Source organism: Mustela nivalis (genome assembly GCF_964662115.1).
Source record: "Mustela nivalis genome assembly, chromosome: 9".
NCBI classification, from domain to species: Eukaryota; Metazoa; Chordata; class Mammalia; order Carnivora; family Mustelidae; genus Mustela; species Mustela nivalis.
This window is the reverse complement of record NC_139028.1, coordinates 66,399,036-66,420,636: the sequence shown is the minus strand read 5'-3', so window position 1 is coordinate 66,420,636 and position 21,601 is coordinate 66,399,036. Positions and strand designations below refer to the sequence as shown.

The following is a 21,601-nucleotide window of genomic DNA, read 5'->3' as shown; positions in this document are numbered from 1 at the left end:
CCCTTAAACTCAGATAAAGGTCTCAGGGCCCTGGGATTGAGGCCTGCATTGGGCTCTCTGCTCTGCGGGGAGCCTGCTTCTCCCTCTGCCTCAGGCCCCTTCCTGCTCCACTTGTTCTCTCTCTCTCAAGTAAATAAATAAAATCTTAAAACACACACACACACACACACACACACACACACACTCAGTGAAATATCACCGCACACCCTTAGAATGACTGGTATCAAAAAAGACAAGTAAGTGTTGGGGAGGCTGTGGAGAATAGAGAAACTTCTTATATGCTGTTGGTGGGAGGGTGAGTTAGTATAACCATGATGGAAACCAGTATGGAGCCCTCAAAAATGAAAAACACAAAACCAAACGACAATATGATCCAGCAGTCCCACCTTTGTCATACATCCAAAGGAAACTAAATGACGACTGTCACTTGTTTCCGATTGGAATTAAATTGAGTTAATCAAAGGAATAAAGAATATTTTGTTAGCCTTTTCAGTCCCCTTCAGGATTTCAGGTCCTGTTAAGTGGTTGGCAAACTAAATGATATCATGTTGCTGAGGGATGGCTACATTTGGAGCTAAAAGCTGAAGATATGCACAGGCGAATTACTAGGACGGATCATGTAGACTATCGATCACTACCAAGGATACAAACCATTCTCCCTTCTGGCAATGATTCTATAGGGACCCATTTGTGACAAATGTTATTCTTGCTTATCCTCTGAGAATATCATGGTGAAGCTGCTACATATAGAAGCTGCCTCTTTGGGTTGCTTATTGGCTCTGATTCAGTATCCTGTATGAGCTAATCAGTATCGTTATCAAAGTAGAGAAGGGTGGAGAAAAGGGGCTAGGCCAGGTGATTTCTGTAAAATTTTTTAGGACATGAGATCTCTTCCAAATACCACCCTTTTATTTTCTGAATCATAGATTCAATGGAGGAGTAATAAATCTTTAAGCAGAGGAAATAAACATTTTTTTTTTTTATTCTCAATGGAAGAAATGATGAAAGGGCCAGATTTTAGGAGGCAAAGATATTTTTTAAGGATATCATAGAAGTGAGGATTATCCTTCCTTTTGAAATTCTTTTTATATTCCATGAACTTGAAGGAATACAATATGGGTAGCAAAAATAAGGCTACCTTGTGGTATCTGGACTCATTTACAGGTTGGTATTTTCAAGAGGATGTTATCATAGTGATCATATCATATGTGCTTCTGGGGGAAAAAAAAGTATTTTTTGAAACCAATGTATGTATCCTTCTGTGCAGTTTTTTTCTTTTCCAATATTATATACTGTTTTCAGGTATCCTACATGTATTATTGAACACCTAATAGGTCAAAGCCAGTGGTCTAAACCCGGGGTTATAAAATTCCCTGTAAGTTATACAATGTGTATACATATGTATGTATATATTTTTTAATCCATAGAATCTTAGCTATTTTATAACTCTTTGAGCCCAGAATATAGAAGATTTAAATTCAATATGTCATGATTGCCATTCTTAATGGAACTTTGTGCTTTTTTCCTTGGATATATACATATCTACATATATTCATCTCTATTTATCTACCTCGTATATATGTATACATTTCCAAGACCAGATGTTATATGTTGTTTAGATTCCACTCTAAATGAAACTTACCCTGAGTGACAAAACTTAATCTATTGTTATCATTTCTATAGAATTCATACATACTCATGATAATCCACTGCCTAATAAATCACTTCCTCATTGTCTATTTATCACATAAATCATCAAAAATCCATATCTTAAAAAAAATCTGTATCACCACTGTTCAAGTGTTTTTCGCTAGAGGAAAGCCCAAGATTAGTAAATGTACAAACCCAGAAAACAATCCTTCAGTTAGTGATATCTGGAGAATGTGGATGTGTTTTCATGGTTCTGGTAAGCATATGAAGGGAACCATGCATGTTTTTTTATGAGTGCATATTGTACTTATGAGGACTTGTTTGAGGCATATGAGAAGCAGATGATTCTTCAAGAGCTGACAGCAGTACTACTCAGTGTCTGTGCCTCAGTGGGAGATGGGGGAGGACAGAAAACTAGTAAAGGAGAGTTTCTTTACAAACAAATAATTTGTAGCAATCTAAGAGCCATTCTCCTCTCTAACTCTCCCAACGCCTCCTCCACACTCATCCCTTTATCTGGGGATATCCCCATGGCTTCTCTGTCTTAAGAGGCTCATTTCTCCCCTCGAACTGTGAGAAGTATAAAGGACTATGCTTTATTATGCTTAATTGATATTTTGGACATCATTAGACCAATTTACCAATCCAGTAAATGACTTCTCTGCATGTATCAGAATGCAGTTTTCTGGATAAATAAATGAGGGAACACAAGAAGGGTCCATCTCTACAGTGAACAGATAAAGTTTGAAGCACTGAGTATGGGAAGGTAGTAAGTGACATTAAGTTTAAGAAATACGTTGTTTGTGTGTGTGTGTGTGTGATCCTTATCGATATATTTCTCAGGAGAACAGATGATGTCTCTATTTAAAGGGTACATGATAGAAAAAAATATGAAAAAGTGACATCATCATATACTACATTCCATGTTAGTCACGTATGGAGTGTGGCAGATGAGATCTGGAAGACATGGAATACATTATTCTCATTTAAGAAGCAAGCCCAACAATGTACACATCATGTTACCATCTAGAAATATTCCAAGTGATGTTGCACTCCTATCACATGCAATCCTACAATTTTTTTGTTGTCTAAATTTAATAACTAACTCTGAAAGCTTGATTGCCTCAATTATAACTGTCTTTCTCTTAAATCAGGAGATAAGAGATCATTTATTTCTACTCTCTACATCATATAGAGTGTAGGTTGTGCAATCATCTGCATAAAACAAGAATCCCTTCAATAACTTTAAGTTTCACAAGGTTTCCACTTGCCATTTATATTCACCAGAGAGAAATACTGACTGAGAAATTAAAGAGTAAAATTTCAAATTCTGGAATCCTCCGAAGGAACCCATAGAAGTTAAAACCCAAAATGGCTTTGGAAAGTACTTCTGCATTCTGAGGAGTAATATACTACATTATTCACCTTGGAGAAGCTGAAGAATACTCTTTCTTGGACTCTTCAACTTATCAGTAGTTAAATATTAACTGCCCTGACATATTTGACACTGGATTTGACACTTATAAAATAATGAAAATGTGAGAGATATAATTTTCAGACAGGTATTAACAGTAGAAAGGAGGAGAAAGGAAAAATAAACACAATACTATGTAATAAATGATAAAGAGAATGATAGTGAGTGATAGATGAAAATATACCAAGTCAGGTTATCCAAAGCATATAATTGAGGCAAACTTAGATCTTTTGCAGAAAGCTCTGAAAGAAGAAAATGAGGCAGGGAATTTTAGAATGTTCTCAAGACACTTGTTTATGCATTTAATGTTTGTGTTTTGTTGTGTTTTGTTTTGTTTTTTAAACAGGCAGAGGAAAAGGGAAGACATGAGGAAGCTACTCATGTAGAGAATTTGTGCCCCCCCACCACTTTCTCCTTTGACTTAGTTCCCCAAACATGGGCATTTTTGTCTGTTTCTGTTTGTTCCTGTTTCACAGCAGTTTTTCTTGCTGTCTTCATTCCCAGAGTGTGTAATAATACTCAGGATCTGAAGGCTTGAGCCCAACCATTCAGACATCAACCTCAATATGGCATTCTCTTACCCACATATACCATTCTTCAGTTATTGTATTCTGATGTTTTCCCCATGGAGTGTAACCTCCACAAAAGGATCTGATCTGTGCATTTCTTTGCTACCAGTGCCTGGAGCATGGTTTCGTCACACAGTAAGATGTAAATAACATTAAACTTAATGTCCAATACTTCCCATACTCAGTTAATTCCTATACTCAGTTAATTCATAACTACTGAACTGTTGTTGAATTAAGTACAATTGAATATACAGGGAATCTTTTTATGGAAATGAATGGTTAAGGGGACTTCTATGCCCCTGTGATAATATGAAATGATACATGAGTTATCTTTTTGTATTTTCAAATGCAGTATTTTATATAATGTTACAAATTTGATTACTCTGGTCCTAGTGAATTTAAATACACTTTATTATTTGAATTGTTTTTAACATAAGGGACTTCTAGAACTGAATCTCCATCATATTTTCAGCATCTGGTTGTGCTGCTTCCTCTTCAGAAGTAGTGACAAAAAGCAAAGGGAAAAGCAACATGCCTCCTCTCAACACTTCTTTTCCCTCTCCTGTCACCTTCCTGTTGATGGGCATTCCGGGACTAGAGCACCTGCATGTCTGGATTGGGATTCCCTTCTGCTCCATGTATGTGGTGGCTGTGGTGGGGAATGTGACCATCCTGGCCGTGGTGAGGGCAGAGCGAAGCCTCCATGAGCCTATGTTCCTCTTTCTCTGCATGCTCTCCATCACCGACCTGGTCCTCTCCACATCCACCCTGCCCCGAATGCTCTGTCTCTTCTGGCTTGGAGCCCATGACATTGCCTTTGATGCCTGCCTGACCCAAATGTTCTTCATCCATAGCTTTACTACCATGGAATCGGGCTTTTTCCTGGCCATGGCCTTTGACCGTTACGTGGCCATTTGTGACCCACTGCGTCATACCACGATTCTCACTCATGCTCGCATCACCATAATGGGTATGATTGTGGTGATTCGGGGAATAGCTTTCTTTTCTCCACATCCCATCCTGCTCAAACAGCTGCCCTACTGCAGAACACGAATCATTGCCCATACCTACTGTGAGTTCATGGCTGTGGTGAAGCTGGCGTGTGTGGACACAGGAACCACCACACGCTATAGCCTCAGTGTGGCTTCTATCATTGGCTCGTGTGATGCCATTCTTACTGTTGTATCCTATGCCTTCATCCTCCACTCTGTATTCCGCCTGCCATCCCGAGAAGCTGGCTTTAAGGCTTTGGGCACATGTGGATCACATGTCTGTGTTATTCTTGTGTTCTATTCCACAGCTGGTTTTTCCATTTTCACTCACCGTTTTGGGAAGAATGTGCCTGCACATATCCATATTTTTATTGCAAATATGTACCTTTTGGTGCCTCCTTTCCTCAACCCCATTGTGTATGGAGTAAGAACCAAGAAAATACGGGAGCATGTTCTTAGAGCACTAAGGATCAAAGTCACCTGATTTTAGTTAGATCAATAAAAGAAATGTCTCAAGCTATACAGAAATACAAGATATGATGTAGAGAAAATAATTATCTGTTCTTACTCCTACAAGCTGAATTAGATTTACCACCTAAAGGCTGTTCTTTACCAGATGTCTAGAATTTCTGAGAATACTAACTCGACAAATTATTTTAACTTTTTCATTTAGTAAATATTGGTGATGAATTTGTTCATCTCATTTTGAATATGTATCTTTCAGGAAGAGTTATAATAGGGAATAAACAGTATGTTGAAGGAGGAAAAAAAAACCTATGGAGAAACAGGGAAGGGAAGGAAGTGTTCTCTGAGATCTATATGCTGAATTTTATAGAGTAGTTACTTTGAAAGAATATTGACATATATATATATATATATATATATATATATATGGTTGTGATTTTTAAAAACAGGTAAGAAATGTTGCATCTCTAGTCTAGTAGTATCAATGGAAGTTTCAAGGTACATGAGTAGACTAAAAATACAGGAAGATTTTAAATGTAATTAAGAAGAAATGATCACCCAGTCAAGGAAAACAAAAATATAAAAATTAAAATTAAATCTTTTAACACAGGTTTGTGTGAAGGTGCCAACATTGGTATTAGAGCTTGTATGGTTTCTAGAGCAATTTTGATTGAAACAAGGGGTACTCCATAAAATAAAGCAATAGCCTCAATTCTACTGACTCCTAAAGAATAGTTCATGTCCTTCAAATTTAATAGTTAGTAGTTAAAATTAGCAGACTACCAGGCTACCATGTGCATTGGATCTTCCTCATTGACTAGTTGACCTCAAACCTAATCTTAAAACAAAAAATATGAAATCTCTTATTAACAAAGTAAAATATTTCCCCCTTTTATTGCCTCAATACCTATGACTAGCTTCTTTTTTTTTTTTTTTTTCATTTTCCTCAGCTTTCGCTAGTTTCCCTGCTATGTGTTTCTCATCTTTTATAAATATTATCTAAGAACTATGGGACATTTCTTTTCCTGGAAGCCATCTGAAAAAGGATGTGTGATTGCTGTGAAACTTTTCCTCACTCCTTCCTTATTTATCCAAGAAACTTAAATCCACAGCTAAACCCAAAGACTGATAATCTCTGCATTCACCAATACTCAGTACATAATGTAACTATAAGTAGAACACAAATTTTTCTGTTTTGGAAAACTATATACATTTGTTGTGATTCCCTTGAAATAAAGGGTTAAGATCTGAAGCAATTTGAGGGTTACACTAATAAATTTAGTTTGGATATGACTTAAGAGTCATATAGAATATTAAATTGTATTTAACCTCAGGGAGAAGGTCTTGGTTAAGGTAAATATTCACGTATTTTGATCATGTAAGTGGTGATGATCATCTAGTCTATTAAGAGTAAATTCACTCAAGCAGCAGTTGCCTAATGAAGAAAACAGACAATCTGAAAAATGCTGAAATTTTTGTTCCATGCCCATCACCTACATTTGTCTGAAGTATTCTTCGTTTGCAGCTGTTGTCCCAGGTTAATTACCAAGTGTGCCCTTTTACAATCGTTTCTTTTTTTCTCAGATATTGTGTGTTCTCTTTGTCATCAAGTCACCAATGATTGTTAAATTTTTAACACGTTTTATACTATTGTATGTGTAATGTATGAATGTATTTTTGAGGTGCAATAAAATACAGTGAAATTACAGATCTTAAATGGACAGTTAGGTAAGCTTGAACAAACATATGACCAAGGTAACCTACTTCACAATCATAGTATAAGACATTTCCACCACCCCCAAGAAATGCTCCCACTTTTCTACTTTGAAAAAGTGTACTATTGGGGAAATGTATACTTTTTTTTAAGTTTAATTTTATTTTTTCAGTGTTCTGAGATTGTTTATGCACCACACCCAGTGCTCCATGTGATATGTGCCCTCCTTAACACTCACCATCAGGCTCACCTAAACCCCACCCCTCTCCCATCCAAAACCCTCAGTTTGTTTCTCAGAGTCCACAGTCTCTAATGGTTTTTCTACCCCTCTGATTTACCCCAATTCACTTTTCCTTTCCTTCTCCTAATGTCCCCTATGCTCCACAAGTAAGTGAAACCATATGATAATTTACTCTCTCTGCTTGATTTATTTCACTCAGCATAATCTCTCCAGTCCCATCCATGCTGATACAAAAAGTTGGGTAGTCATCCTTTCTGATGGAGGAATAATATTCCATTGTATTCATGGACCATATCTTCTTTACCCATTTGTCCATTGAAGGGCATCTTGGTTCTTTCCACAATTTGGTGAATGTGGCCAATGTTGCTATGAACATTGGGATACAGAGGGCTCCTCTTTTCAATACATCTGTATCTTTGGGGTAAATACCCAGTAGTGCAATTGCAGGGTCATCGGGTAGCTCTATTTTTTTAATCATATATTTTTTTATATAATTTTTTTTATTTTTTATAAACATATATTTTTATCCCCAGGGGTACAGGTCTGTGAATCACCAGGGTAGCTCTATTTTTTAATTTCTGAAGAAATCTCCCCATTGTTTCCCAAAGTGGCTGCACCAACTTGCATTCCCACTGACAGTGTAAGAGGGTTCCCCTTTCTCGACATCCTCTCCAACACGTGTTGTTTACTGTCTTTTTAGTTTTGGCCATTCTAACTGGTGTAAGGTGTTATCTCAATGTGGTTTTGATTTAGCCATCAGGGAGATTCAAATCAGAACCACATTGAGATACTTTTTATACAATAGGAGTATTTGTCTTACTTCTGTCAGTAGGACAGCAATGATTTGGGTTACAATTTTAACGGTTTTAGACTATTGCATTTAGTAGGTACATGGGTTAGAAAGTCTTCCAGTAGGGATTCTGAATAGATTTATCCAATGATTATTGTCCATGATCATACCCATAACTTCTGTATGTCCTTGTTTATGCACATACCTGAAACTATTATTTGCATGAATCTGATGCTCAGATTCTTCCCACATGATTCCCAAACCCAGATCTTCATTGTGTCAGATATATTCAGTGACCTGGACACCAAACTAAGAGGATCAGAAACCCCTGGAGGGGAACTGGCACCAGAAGTTCTGTGTTAGTTGCCATATATTCTCATGAGATATTATCTATTTTGCTGCCACCTTTTAGCCCTTGTGTCCACAGGAAAACAAGTGGGCAGACAGCTAGCTATTTTTTTAAAAAGATTTTATTTATTTTATTTGACAGAGATTACAAGTAGGCAGAGAGGCAGGCAGAGAGAGAGAGAGGAGGAAGCAGGATCCCTGCTGAGCAGAGAGCCCGATGCGGGGCTCCATCCCAGGACCTGAGCCGAAGGCAGAGGCTTTAACCCACTGAACCACCCAGGCACCCCGGCAGCTAGCTAGCTATTTCTTTCTTTCTTTCTTTCTTCCTTTCTTTCTTTCTTTCTTTCTTTCTTTCTTTCTTTCTTTCTTTCTTTCTTTCTTTTTTTTTTTTTAGCTCTCTGAGACCTGAGTGTTTTCCAGGAAGAGGAAACAACCAGGTGCATGGGCAGGAGTACAAGTCCCAGACACATTTGCTTTACTTGGGTGTAGTGGTAATTCAGTGCTTCCAGTAGAAAGGTTGGAAAGATTATTTTAGTAGGTGGAAGATCCTGTAAGGATGTAGTCTCAGGAACTGCCCTTGAGGCTGCCCTAAAAAAATGTGTCAACAACATAACTTAAAGGAGATGCTTAGACTGGGCTTCATAAAATGGCAACAAGTTGATTGGACCCTCTATACCAAAAGTCCTACATCCACTTCCCTTAAATATGATCATAATTTCACAGATCACATAATCACATTCCAAGTAAACTTAGAAGGTACTTTTAATCTTAGAGTCCTAAGTTTTACATTTATAATATGTGTCCATCAATTGCTTTCCAGATCACACGGTGGTTAAGGTTCTTATTTAGGAAACATTTCTAATAATTAATGTGGTTTTGGATCAAAATTAACAAGGAACTGTAATCAACAGAAGGAAGGATCACGGGAAAAGGGGAATTTGTGAACAGAATGCCGTGACTACATAGAGGAAGGAGAAAGAATATTCTGTGGTACCTTTCCATGATAAAGAAACCGGGTTCACAATTGAGGGTTTACTTATGGCACAGCCTTCAGTTTTATTAATTTTTGGGAACTTTTTGTGTAATTAACATACAGCTCCCCCCCCTTTATTATTCTGTTATGTTAGTCACCACATAGTACATCGCTAGTTTTGATGCTGTGTTCCGGGATTCATTGTTAGCATATGACACCCAGTGCTCCACATACCACTTTGGTATGTCAGTTTGTGCCACAGACATTAGGAAATATTTTGCCTCAGGAATAAGGTAACTTTGAATAGTCTTAGTTTGGAGAAAAATTATAAAAATGAAGGGAAAGAAACAGAGAAAGAAAATTATGGTGATCTGCTGAAAATCTACTGACAGATTCTCTATTCTATTGGAATACTCTTTTCAAAGTAACCATTTAAAAGTAGAGTCTTAACTTTATTTATTTATTTTAAAATATTTTATTCCTTTATTTGATAGAGAGTACACAAGCAGGGGGAGCAGCAGGCAGAGGGAGAGGGAGAAACAGACTCCATTCTAAGCAGAGAGCCTGATATGGGGCTTAATTCCAGGGCCCTGGTATTGTGACTTAAGCCTAAAACAGATTCTTAACCCACTGAGCCACCCAGGCACCCCGAGTCTTAAATTTAAAGGGAAATGGTTCATATGGTATTATATTGGCTTTACATGATATAGATCATTTTAATATTTTCACAATGATAATGACTATATTTTTGCTTATACGATTAAAATATTTTATTTTATTTTATTTTTATTTATTTTTATTTTTTTTCAGTGTTCCAAGATTCATTGTTTATGCACCACACCCAATGCTGCATGCAATACATGCCTTCCTTAATACCCACCACCAGGCCCTCCCAACCCCCTACCCCCTCCCTTCCAAAACCCTGTTTGTTTCTCAGAGTCCACAGACTCTCATACATGTCTCCCCCTCTGATTTCCCCCAACTACTTCTCTCTTTCACGCAATGTCCTCGGTGTTATTCCTTATGTTCCACAAGTAAATGAAATATTTTATATCAAAAATTAAGCAATTAAAAAAAAGAAAGAAAGTCAAAATACTATTCTGGTCAAAAACAAAAACAAAACCCACAATGGTTATTTTCTGAGTCTTTATTTGAAAACTTGGAAGATATTTCTCTTGCGACACCTGGGTGGCTCAATTGGTTAGACATCTGCCTTCTGCTCTGGTCCTGATCTGGCTCCTTGCTCATTGAGGAGCCTGCTTCCCTCTCGGCTGGCTGCTCCCCCTGCTTTAACACTCTCTGTGTCTCCTCCAACAAATAAATAAATAAAAATCTTTGAATCTCAGAGTCAATCTAACCTCCGAGAAAAGACTCTAAATTACCTTTGTCTTATTTGAAGAATCTTTGTCCCAACTGTAGTATGCAAACTAGTCTGAAGCCCTCAAGGATATTCCAACTTTAATAATATGAGACTAGGAGAAATAAATTCGATTTTTGTTAATTACTTCTAAAGTCTTTTTTTAGGGAGAAGGGGCAGAGAAAGAATCTCAGGCAGGCTTCACCCCCAGCACAGAGCCTTATGTGGGGCTCTATCTCACAACCCTGAGATGATTACCTGAGCCGAAATCAAGAGTCAGAAGCATAAGGCACTGAGCCATCCAGGCACCGCTACCTGCTTCTGAAGTTAACTGAAATTTAAGACTGGCCATCTGTATGCTTTAATTTCCATGGAGACTACTAATAAATATTAGAAAATATAAGTGACTAAATTAATAGAGGGTAACATGGAATAATGAAAATAATAAATCTAGAAAATGCAAAAAAAGAACAGAAAATTTCACTGTCAATTTAAAATATAACATAAAAATAGCAAAAACAAGTCCAAGCATCCAAACAATTACTTTCAATATAAAGGACTATGGTTATAAATCAGGTTAAAAATAATCATATTCTGTACAAAAGTAGTACAAAGAATATACAGAGCTGTTGAAGTATATGCATGGGGAAAACTAATTCTATACAAAATTTTTAAAGACAAGAATATGTTATTTTTCAGATCATAACAGTACAGATCTTGATTGGCATTTGCTCAGATTTATCCAAAATTATTTTGGAAGCATAAGTTCCAAAACATGTCTTTGGTCACAAATGTCAATAGGCCCCATATGTGAAATCTGACATTTAAAAATTTTCACTTTTAATGTTTCATAATATATATTTTTATTATTCATGGCCATGTTTTAAATGATACACACTTTTTATTTTATATCTTCAAAATGTACATCTTGGTGATTTGATGTACATGTATATTGTGAAATAATTGCTACAATCAAGCTAATGAACATACTCATTACTTTACATATTTACCTTTCTTTTGTATGTAGTAAAAATACTTAGTATCTATCCTTTCAGCAGATTTCAAGTGTACAGGACAGTATTGTTATCCATAGTCATCATGCTATATATTAGATGTCAGGATGTATACATTTTGCATAACTGAAATTTTGTACCCTTATCCAACATCTCTCCATGTTTCTTTTCCCTCAGTCTTGATAACCACCATTATCTGCTTCCATTTTATTTTTTTAACTTTACTGAGAAGCCATTGACAAGTAAAATTGTATATATTTAAAGTTTGTAATGATGCTTTGGTTTACATACACATAAAATGTGCAATGATCAGCAAAATCAAGATAACTAACACATCCAGCACCTCACGTAATTAGCATGTGTGTGTGTAAGTATTCTTGAGTGGGTCTTAAGATCTACTTTCAGTAACTTTCAGTCCACAGTACCATATCATTAACTATATTATTAACCGTATTATTAACTATATTCACCAAGCTGTACATTAGATTCCCAGAACCTATTTTTATTACCTGAAAATCTGAACCTGTTTCCCCTTGCCTGTTATTTCTGCAACCTGGCGTTCTATTTATTCTGTTTTGTTTCTATGAAACTTTTTTTTTTTTTTTTTTTAGATTCCACATATAAGTTAGATATTCAGTATTTGTCTTTTTGGAACCTACATTTTGTTCTCATGAAAAACATCCTTGATACTCACTATAAGTGCATTTCCATATTTTCAGTGAAAATTAGTAAAAAATTATTAATATTATAGCATTCTTGTGCTAAACAGGAGCTTTTAATTCTTATTCACACCAATCTTTCAGAATTAAAATGTTGGAACTTTTAAAATTGCAGTCATATTTTCTGAGTGAAGTATTGTTTGCCTTAGAGTTGGCATTCTCATTACTATTTGCTACACCAATTGATACCAGTCAACATAGCTCACTAACAACCTGATAGGTACACTTCACAGTTATTCCAGAACCATATAATGTAGTGTTTCACTGTACACAAGACATTAAATTACTGTATGAATCTTTCTATATCCAAAAATCAATGGTTGCATATTTTCATTAGTAATAAACAAAATAGTGTTGGGTTGAGATAACAATGGCCGTTTGATAATGGAAGAAATTTCAAGCAACCAAAATTTTTAAAACTTACATGTAAATAATAATTACTTCAAAAATATTAAAACATTCATACAGTTGTGGAAATAAACAAGTGGGAACAAGCAGATATATTTTATTTGGAACTTGCTTTAGCAATAGTATTGACTATCATGGTTTCCCTTTTTCTGAGATTCAAAGACCACCAGACAGTGGGAAAGTTTTATAGGGAATAAAAGGGAAGGCTTAAAGTATGTTCTGACTGGAGGTTGTCAACATATGGAAACTGGAAGTGGGCTAACTAGCACTCAAGAGACCTTTGGGAAATAATAATGTCCTTATTTATTATCTTAAGGGATAGTAAATAATAATTGCTAAACCTAAGAGTAATTTAGGTCTTGTAGTTTGGGAAGAGGCCCAGTATCTCAGAGGACCACTGGTTTCTCTGTTACTGACACCCATAAATCCAGTGGGATTTACAGTTTGATGTAATTCCAGCTCCCGTTCACTGAGCACACATCTTAGCATCTCCTCCCTATAGAAGCTGACTTTGGATGACTCTCAGCTTTTAATCTGGGTGAGTTAAGATAGAGACACAGGACAGAGAAAGAGAGGAAAGGGCTACATTCATACATTTGCATTTATAGAATTATCAGATCCTCAAAAAAGTAATGTTTGCCTCTTCAAATACACTTAGTATAGTTAAGAATAAAGATCACAGACATGTAATATACTGGAATCAACCTTTTATTTCACAACAGATATATAGTTACTCTTGATTAGTTCTGAAGTAGAGGGAGCATAAGGTCATAGATACTCCAAATTAGGATTAAAATAGCATTAAAGCTGCTTGACCAGAACAGGCTTTGAGGTCAGAGACAGCTGTGAGCAAAGAACACCCAGTTTCCTCCCATTCAGCATTAGTTAGGGCAATTCTTGTGGGAGGAAGAATATTTTGCAGTGAGGTTAAAAAAAAAAAAAGTGTCTGTTTATTAAAAGGGATCAAAAAACAAGCTATAGCCAGTCTTTTCTCTATACATCCTTTATTTTCAAAATACTTCCAACCTCTACACTCCTTAGTAACTTTAACTGTTGTAATATTTGATGTAGTTAATCTTCATACTAATTAATCTGCACAGATAAGAGAGTACAAAGTACAGAAAGACTTCCATAGTAGAACTTTGTGGGGTGTAAACATTCCTCCTAATGGGTTTTCTAAAAGAAGAGAGTTGAGGGATGCCTTAATGGCTCAGTCAGTTAAGCATCTGCCTTCAGCTCAGATCGTGGTCCCAGGGTCCTGGGATCAAGCCCCATGTCAGGATTCATGCTCAGCAGGGAGTCTACTTCTCCCTCTCCCTCCGCTGCTCCCTTGCTATTATCTCTCTCTCTCAAACAAATAAAATCCTTTAAAAATATAAATAAGAGAGTTGACATCTCTGTGTACCATCTCTCATTCAGATTTTGGTTTCCAGCCTAATAATTCTAAGAAAAAAATGGAGAGTGTATTTTAATAGGTATAAAAGTGTTTCATTTGTGCTTTAAAATATAAGCTTACTTAAATATATCCATGCATATTTGAATACACTTATGTGTGCATTAATGCAGTGTGCTCGAATGAAGCTTAATGTTGTATTTAAAAATTTGAAGGGTCCCTTTGTACTTGCATCTCTGCATATAGGATACCATAATTTATGACAACACAAGAGAAAATGTCACATGTAAAAATCTGCTTGTTTGCCTTTTTTAGGCATATGTGAATACTGGTAGGTAGGTCTTCTCTCAATGAATTTGTTAGTTTAAACAGTGTTGGGAGAAAGAGGAACCCTCTTTTACACTGTTGGTGGTGATTTGAGGTGGTACAGCCACTTTGGAAAACAGTGTGGAAGTTCCTCAAAAAGTTAAAAGTAGAGCTATAATATGACCCAGCAATTGCATTACTGGGTATTTATCCCAAAGATACAGATGTAGTGAAAATAAGGGGCACATGTTCCCCAATGTTCACAGCAGCAATGTCCTAATAGCCAAACTGTGGAAAGAGCCAAGATGTCCTTCAACAGATGAATGGATAAAGAAGATGTGGTCCATACATATAATGGAATATTACACAGCCATCACAAAGGATGAATACCCAACTTTTGCATCAACATGGACAGAACTGGAGGAAATTATGCTAAGTGAAATAAGTCAAGTAGAGAAATTCAATTATCATATGGTTTCATTTATTTGTGGAGCATAAGGAATAGTATGGAGGACATTAGGAGAAGGAAGGGGAAAATGAGGGGGAAGATCAGAGGAGGAGATGAACCTGAGAGACTATGGAATCTGGGAAACAAATTGAGGGTTGTAGAGGGAAGGGGGGTGGAGGAATGGGTTATCCCAGTGATGGGTATTAAGTAGGGAAATTGGAGGGGCAGAGAAACCATAAGAGACTGTGGACTCTGAGAAACAAACGAGGGTTTTGGAGGGGAGGGAATGGGGTTTAGGTGAGCCTGATGGTGGTTATTAAGGAGGGCATGTATTGCATGGAGCACTGGGCATGGAGCATAAACAATGAATCTTGGAACCCTGACAAAATAAAATTAAATTTTAAAAAGAAGAAAAATAAGAGTGGGTCAGATGGTGAATTTAGAAAGTGGTATTGAATTTTCTTGTACACGGATGTTACCAAGCTGGTTTTTTTTCTGTTTTTTTTTTTTTTTTTCTTTTCTAGTTGGAACAAATTTGTAAAATTCATGACTTGACTGAGAATAAGTGCTTTGTGTTTGGTTGTGTAGCTTTGCCTAGTGTCACTAAGTGTTTTCACTCTAATTTACAACCTTGATGTTTTCTAATGTGCTGTTTTAGGGTATTTTAGATTTGTTTTCTCATTTGTTGCCAGATTTGCTTGTGATGATCTTGCCAGAAAACTTTTGCCCTAAAAAGGAGGTTTCCTTCCAGAAAAGACAGAGAGCAGCAGCACTATGGGACCAGCCAATAAATCGCAAACATCTCCAGACACCTTCCTGCTGATGGGCATCCCAGGACTAGAGCACCTGCATGTCTGGATTGGGATTCCCTTCTGCTCCATGTATGTGGTGGCTGTGGTGGGGAATGTGACCATCCTGGCTGTGGTGAGGGCAGAGCGAAGCCTCCATGAGCCTATGTTCCTCTTTCTCTGCATGCTCTCCATCACTGACCTGGTCCTCTCCACATCCACCCTGCCCCGAATGCTCTGTCTCTTCTGGCTGGAAGCCCATGACATTGCCTTTGATGCCTGCCTGACCCAAATGTTCTTCATTCACAGTTTTACTGCTATGGAATCAGGCTTTTTCCTGGCCATGGCCTTTGACCGTTACGTGGCCATTTGTGACCCACTGCGCCATACCACGATTCTCACCCATTCTCGCATTGCCAAAATGGGAGCTTCTGTGGTGCTCCGGGGAGTGGTCTTCTTTTCTCCACATCCCATCCTGCTCAGGCAGCTGCCGTACTGCAGGACTCGAATCATTGCCCACACCTACTGTGAGTTCATGGCTGTGGTGAAGCTGGCGTGTGTGGACACAGGAGTTACCAAACGTTACAGCCTCAGTGTGGCCTCTGTCATTGGTTCCTGTGATGGCTTTTTCATTGCTGTCTCTTATGTCCTAATCCTCCGTGCGGTCTTTCGCCTTCCATCACGGGAAGCAAGTTTTAAAGCTCTAGGTACCTGTGGCTCCCATGTCTGTGTCATCCTTGTTTTCTACTCCACAGCTGTCTTTACCTTCCTCACTCACCGCTTTGGCCACAATGTGGCTCCCCAAATTCATATATTTATTGCCAATATGTACCTTCTGGTACCACCTTTCCTTAACCCCATTGTTTATGGTATTAGGACCAAAAAAATTCGAGACCATGTTCTTAGTTCTCTAAAGGTAAAAGTTACTTGACTATCCTGAACTTGTTTGCAAAATCATAATAATGATGGAAATAATCGGTTATGGAAATAATCGATTCCATTTTTTTAACAGGCATGAAAAATTACCTCTCTGAAACATTTTAGTGGGAAAGACTGACCACACATAATTGAAATTCCCTCACTGTAATGAAACTAGACGACATGAGATATTTTGTGCACACCTGGATATTAGGGAGCTTATTCAAAACTTGTTGCTTTGGAAAGTAGCAGCTTCTTGCTGCTACTGATCTTCTGTGTTGTAACTGAGACTAGTAGTTTATTTTAAAATAGGGAGTGATTGAAAATGTGAAGAAACCCACGGGAACCTCAGAAAATTCCACAGGAAGCATCTGCAATTGGAACATTAATGAGTGCTGTCAATATTCTACAGAAGAGGCAATGTAATAGGATTGATGTCCTTTTAATATAATAAATAATTGTGTTTTATTCACAAGAATGGACACACGGGACAGTTGTCAAACAGAAATGTGGAAAAATTCAATATTGTAATAATGAAGCCCACAGAAGTTTAGACATTGTATTGCTCATAGAATACTGTGTCTCCACCAAGAATGACTTGTGTCTGCTATTGTTTTGTTACTTGAACTAATTTTGGGTCTCTTTAAAAATAATCTCTGCCTTCATCACAGAGTGTCCTGAAAACAGAAACAACTTTATGCTTGATGCTTCATACTTGGGAATTTACCCAGAGCTTAGGCACAAGCCACTGAGCTAGATTCAGCTTTGCCAGTCTTCATATATTACATGTGCTTGCTAAAGGAAGAAGTCCATTGGTAAAATAACCAAATTTTAAAAAATTGTGATTATGCTACTGGTGATAACTAAAGACAAAATCATTAAAAAAAGATGTAAATATTTTACTGAAAAAAATCTGAGTATTTTCTCTTCAAAAAATATGACTCTTCACTTCTTGGCTTGTACAAAATGGAAATTATCCCAGAGTTATGTAATAAATACATGCCAAATTTCATTGAATTGATGCTCTCTATTTATGATTTATTACTTATGAAGTATTATTTGTACTTTCTTTTCTCTTTAATTTCCTTCTATTTAATATAGGAGCTTTTTAGAGGTAAATATCAGGGCTGCTTCTCTCTGTTTCGCTTCCATAGACTCTACTAAAATATCATTGTTGAGGGTTTTATCATTTCCCAGTTGGGCTATTTCAACGGTTGCCACTGATATTTTTAAGGCATTAGTTTTTAATTACTATGCCTAGCACATCTCTACATTGAGATCAGTCATCCTCCTAAAAGTTAAAGAATACACAAAATTTGTATGTCAGGACCCTATAAGCACCAGGATAGCAAAGCAAAGCTTAACAAAATCCTTTTCTGCTGTTTCTCTTCTCATTATTAAATATCCCTTGAACTCATTGTCCTGTTCATGAAGACTTCACCTTCATTCAGATAATAGATCTCTAGGGCACTTGGGTGGTTCAGACAGTTAAGGGTCTAGCTCTTGATTTCAGTTCAGGTCACGATCTCAGGGTGCGAGATCAAGTCCTGCATTGGGCTCTGCGTTCAGCAGAAAGTCTGCTTCTTTCTCTCCCTCCCTCCCCCGTAACCCGCTCTCTCTATGTCTTTCTCTTTCTAAGATAATGCAGAAAAATGAGAATGACAGTAGGGACAGATCTAAAGAGAAGAGAATGCCTAGGGAAATGTAAACTTTGAGACTGTTGCCATTACATTGAATGTTTCCTGAAGACAAATTGGTAAGTCTGAACCTTATTGCTGTATTTTTTTTTTTAATTTGGAGCATCATAAATCATGGAGTTTAATTATAATGTATTCCTTAACCAGAATCAGAGCTGTTTACATGTTATGACTGGAAATAAGAACTAAGGAGTTAGTTACATACGAAATGTACAGGATGACAAATAGGAAATGTCCAACAATAACAAACACAAAACTAAATCTTCAAAGATTCTACAGTAAATTCTAATCAAGAGAAAGAAGATATGCAACTTATTTATGTATTCATGCAGCAAAAATCTATTGATGGAGTGGCTAAAATGGGCTACATTGAGCTGGATTCTGAGGAGAGGTAGGCAAAACAAAGTCCATGTGTCAGGGACTTTCCAATCTGGTGGAGGTGAAATGATCAAGTGATGCTCACATGCATAATTCCACTGGATATTAAGTCCTGTCAAGTAGAAACAAAGATTTATATAAGCACGTATAACATGGGTTTTGATATAGTCTAGAGCAATCAAGGAAGGTTTCCTTAAAAATGACACTACTGGAATGCCAAATGGACGTCAAGTACCTGCGAAAAGGAAAAGAGGTCATGAAATGGGACTGGTGATGTTACAAGGAGAGAGAACAGGATGCATGAACATGTGTGGACCTTAAGATAGGAAGTGGTGTCATACACTTGAAGAACCAGAGAAAGTCCATTTCACAGGTCGGAGGATGGAGAGTGAGGTGAAGAGCAGATGTGTGAGGCTGAGACAGTAGCCAGCCAGCAAGGGTGATAAGCCATACTGAGGATTCTCAATTTTAGTCTAAAAATGAGAAGACTATGAATGTTTTATGCATAGGAGAGATGTATCAGGTTTGTGTTTTAAAAAGATCATTGGGGAGTGCCCTGGTGCCTCAGTCAGTTAAACAGTTGCCTTCGGCTCAGGTCATGATTCTGGGGTGGTGGGATCAAGTCCTGCAGGGGGCTCCCGGCTCAGCGGGGAGTGTGCTTCTCTCTCTCCCTCTGCCTCCTCCACTCACGTTCTCTCTTTCTCTCAAATAAATAAATAAATACTTTTTTTTTTTTAAGTAAAGAGAGCATTGTGGCTACAGTGAGGAAAATGGGCTGAGACAAAGAATGTAATAAATGAATGCAAAAAAGACCTTTTAGTGGTTTATAAAAGTTTTCTAGGTCAGTGGGATGATGGTCATTTGATCCAAGTTGGTAGCAATCATGATAGGAAGAATTAAATTGAATTGAGTACTCTGAATATACTTTAGGTTGAGGAACATGGCTTAATGAAGACTTTGACCAGTTCACAGGTTGTGCGACTGTTGCTTTCACTTGCAGTGTTATTACTGGCCTAGAGTCTAGAGCAGATGCTTGATGAAGACCTGTGGAGGTAGGGACAGAGTGTATGCATTTATTCATATGAAAATATTTGCAGACCTACCACTTGCCAGGCACTGGGAAATAATAGTAAATAAACAAGGCCCAGGCAGTGTTATTAGGATGTTTACCTTGGTTACCTGAAAAATAGTTAACTGTTTATCCCTTCTTTGCTATTTACTCTCAAATTGAGTTTGTGACTTTTGCCAAGTCTTTCTGAAACTCAGTGTCTACAAACCTAGCATTTTGTAATATTTTTTTTTCTAGAGTTCCTCTCTTGTTTCTACTTTAATCTTACCCTTATGTTCCTTTTTATATATCTTATTTACCAAACTATGGCCTCAATTTAGTCAATTAAAATTTCTTAATGCATACATTTTTTGAAGTATAATGTACAGTGTTATATTACTTTCAGGTGTGCAATATAATGATTCAGTAATGACACCTTTCTCAGCAGTCATCAAGATAATATGCCCTTAATCTCTCCCTTTTTTCAGCTTCTTGTGGATTTTACTTGCTTCTAGGAAATCAAGATTCTTTTTTTTAAATTTTTTATTTTTTATAAACATATATTTTTATCCACAGGGGTACAGGTCTGTGAATCACCAGGTTTACACACTTCACAGCACTCACCAAAGCACATACCCTCCCCAATGTCCATAATCCCACCCGGAAATCAAGATTCTTAATTTTAGTTTAAGTTTTAGTTATGGGGTCCCCAAAGTCACTGGAAATGAAAATGGTTTAAACTACTGGTTTTGAAGCAAACTAAAGCGATTTGTATGTGATTATAGCAGTAAGCAGCTCTGCCCTCTGTTACTGTAGGATTTCTTTAATTTCCATCCTAAGTGATTCTCCCATAATCCTTACTCTTTCTCCCTCAAGTTCCTAACATAGACCAACAGTTATATTTACAGTGCTCCTTAATTATCTGCTCTTATCCTCCCGTGGTATCCTTAGTAATTGGCTCTAAGATGCATTTCCCAGAATGTCCAAGCTAGGTATGGCATTTTTCCCAACAGAGAGGCCACTGAGGACCCAGAAGAACCAGAACAAACCAGCATAAATCTGCCTCCAGCTTAGACACTCCATCTTATTCTGGCCATCAACAGGTTTTCTTCATACTTGAAGCAGATGGATGCTTTGCTGGTCCCAGTCCTACTGTGACCAGACTCACAACTATCTACAGGTATTACTCTAGGAAAAGGGAGAAAGGGATGAGGAAAGAGTACAAAATCCTGGGATGCAAAGTCATGTAAGGAAAAAGAGATTCTCAAATTTTTTATTATTTCTTTTAAACCACATACTACTATCACCAATTCTTGTAAGGCCAAGATTGGGGTCCACAGTCTTTAGAATTCCCAGTTACATTCTCTAAAAAATAATAGGCTCATTTCTAAATTTTATGTCCAGATTGATGGTGTCTCTACTTATAATTAGTGTTGATATGTTTGTTCCTGGCTGGCAACTGTTCCTGATCACTCAGACAAAACTTTACCATGTTGCTTAACACACTAATGTCCTGATGTCCCCGTCACATGGAGAAATTTTCATCTACATTATTACTTATAGATAGATCATCATTCAGTTTCTACATGGAAACTCCCACTGGTAGTGAGCTTCTGGTTTCACAGGGCTGTCTTTTCTGTGTGTATTTGTGATAGGTTCATTTCCCTTATTGAACTAAAATATACCTATTAAAATTTTTTAGCATCCTTTTTTTGGCCAGGGAACCAGCCATGGGTCACTATTTCTGGTGACACTACATATTATTTTTTGTTCTCTAACAAATAATGAATCTAAAAATATTTGAGGATAAAAATGTTAGGACCATTAAATATTCTTTTTTGCGATCTCAATTCAACTTTATTATTCTAGTTAGAGTTCTTTCCAAGAATCAAACAAAAAGGATTTTTTTTTT

At 37.1% G+C, this 21,601-nt stretch overlaps 2 protein-coding genes across 2 annotated transcripts; both read left to right on the top strand.

The window, feature by feature from the left end:
• Positions 1–4,224: 4,224 nt before the first annotated feature.
• LOC309840164 (olfactory receptor 52D1-like) lies at positions 4,225–5,169 on the top strand (the record flags this gene model as incomplete). The annotated part of the gene is made up of 1 exon (XM_082682237.1): positions 4,225–5,169. The coding sequence occupies one exon, from the start codon at positions 4,225–4,227 to the stop codon at positions 5,167–5,169; it is 945 nt and encodes a 314-aa protein (XP_082538363.1).
• A 10,465-nt stretch (positions 5,170–15,634) lies between these two features.
• LOC309840163 (olfactory receptor 52D1-like) lies at positions 15,635–16,579 on the top strand (the record flags this gene model as incomplete). The annotated part of the gene is made up of 1 exon (XM_082682236.1): positions 15,635–16,579. The coding sequence occupies one exon, from the start codon at positions 15,635–15,637 to the stop codon at positions 16,577–16,579; it is 945 nt and encodes a 314-aa protein (XP_082538362.1).
• Between the last annotated feature and the right edge of the window lie 5,022 nt (positions 16,580–21,601).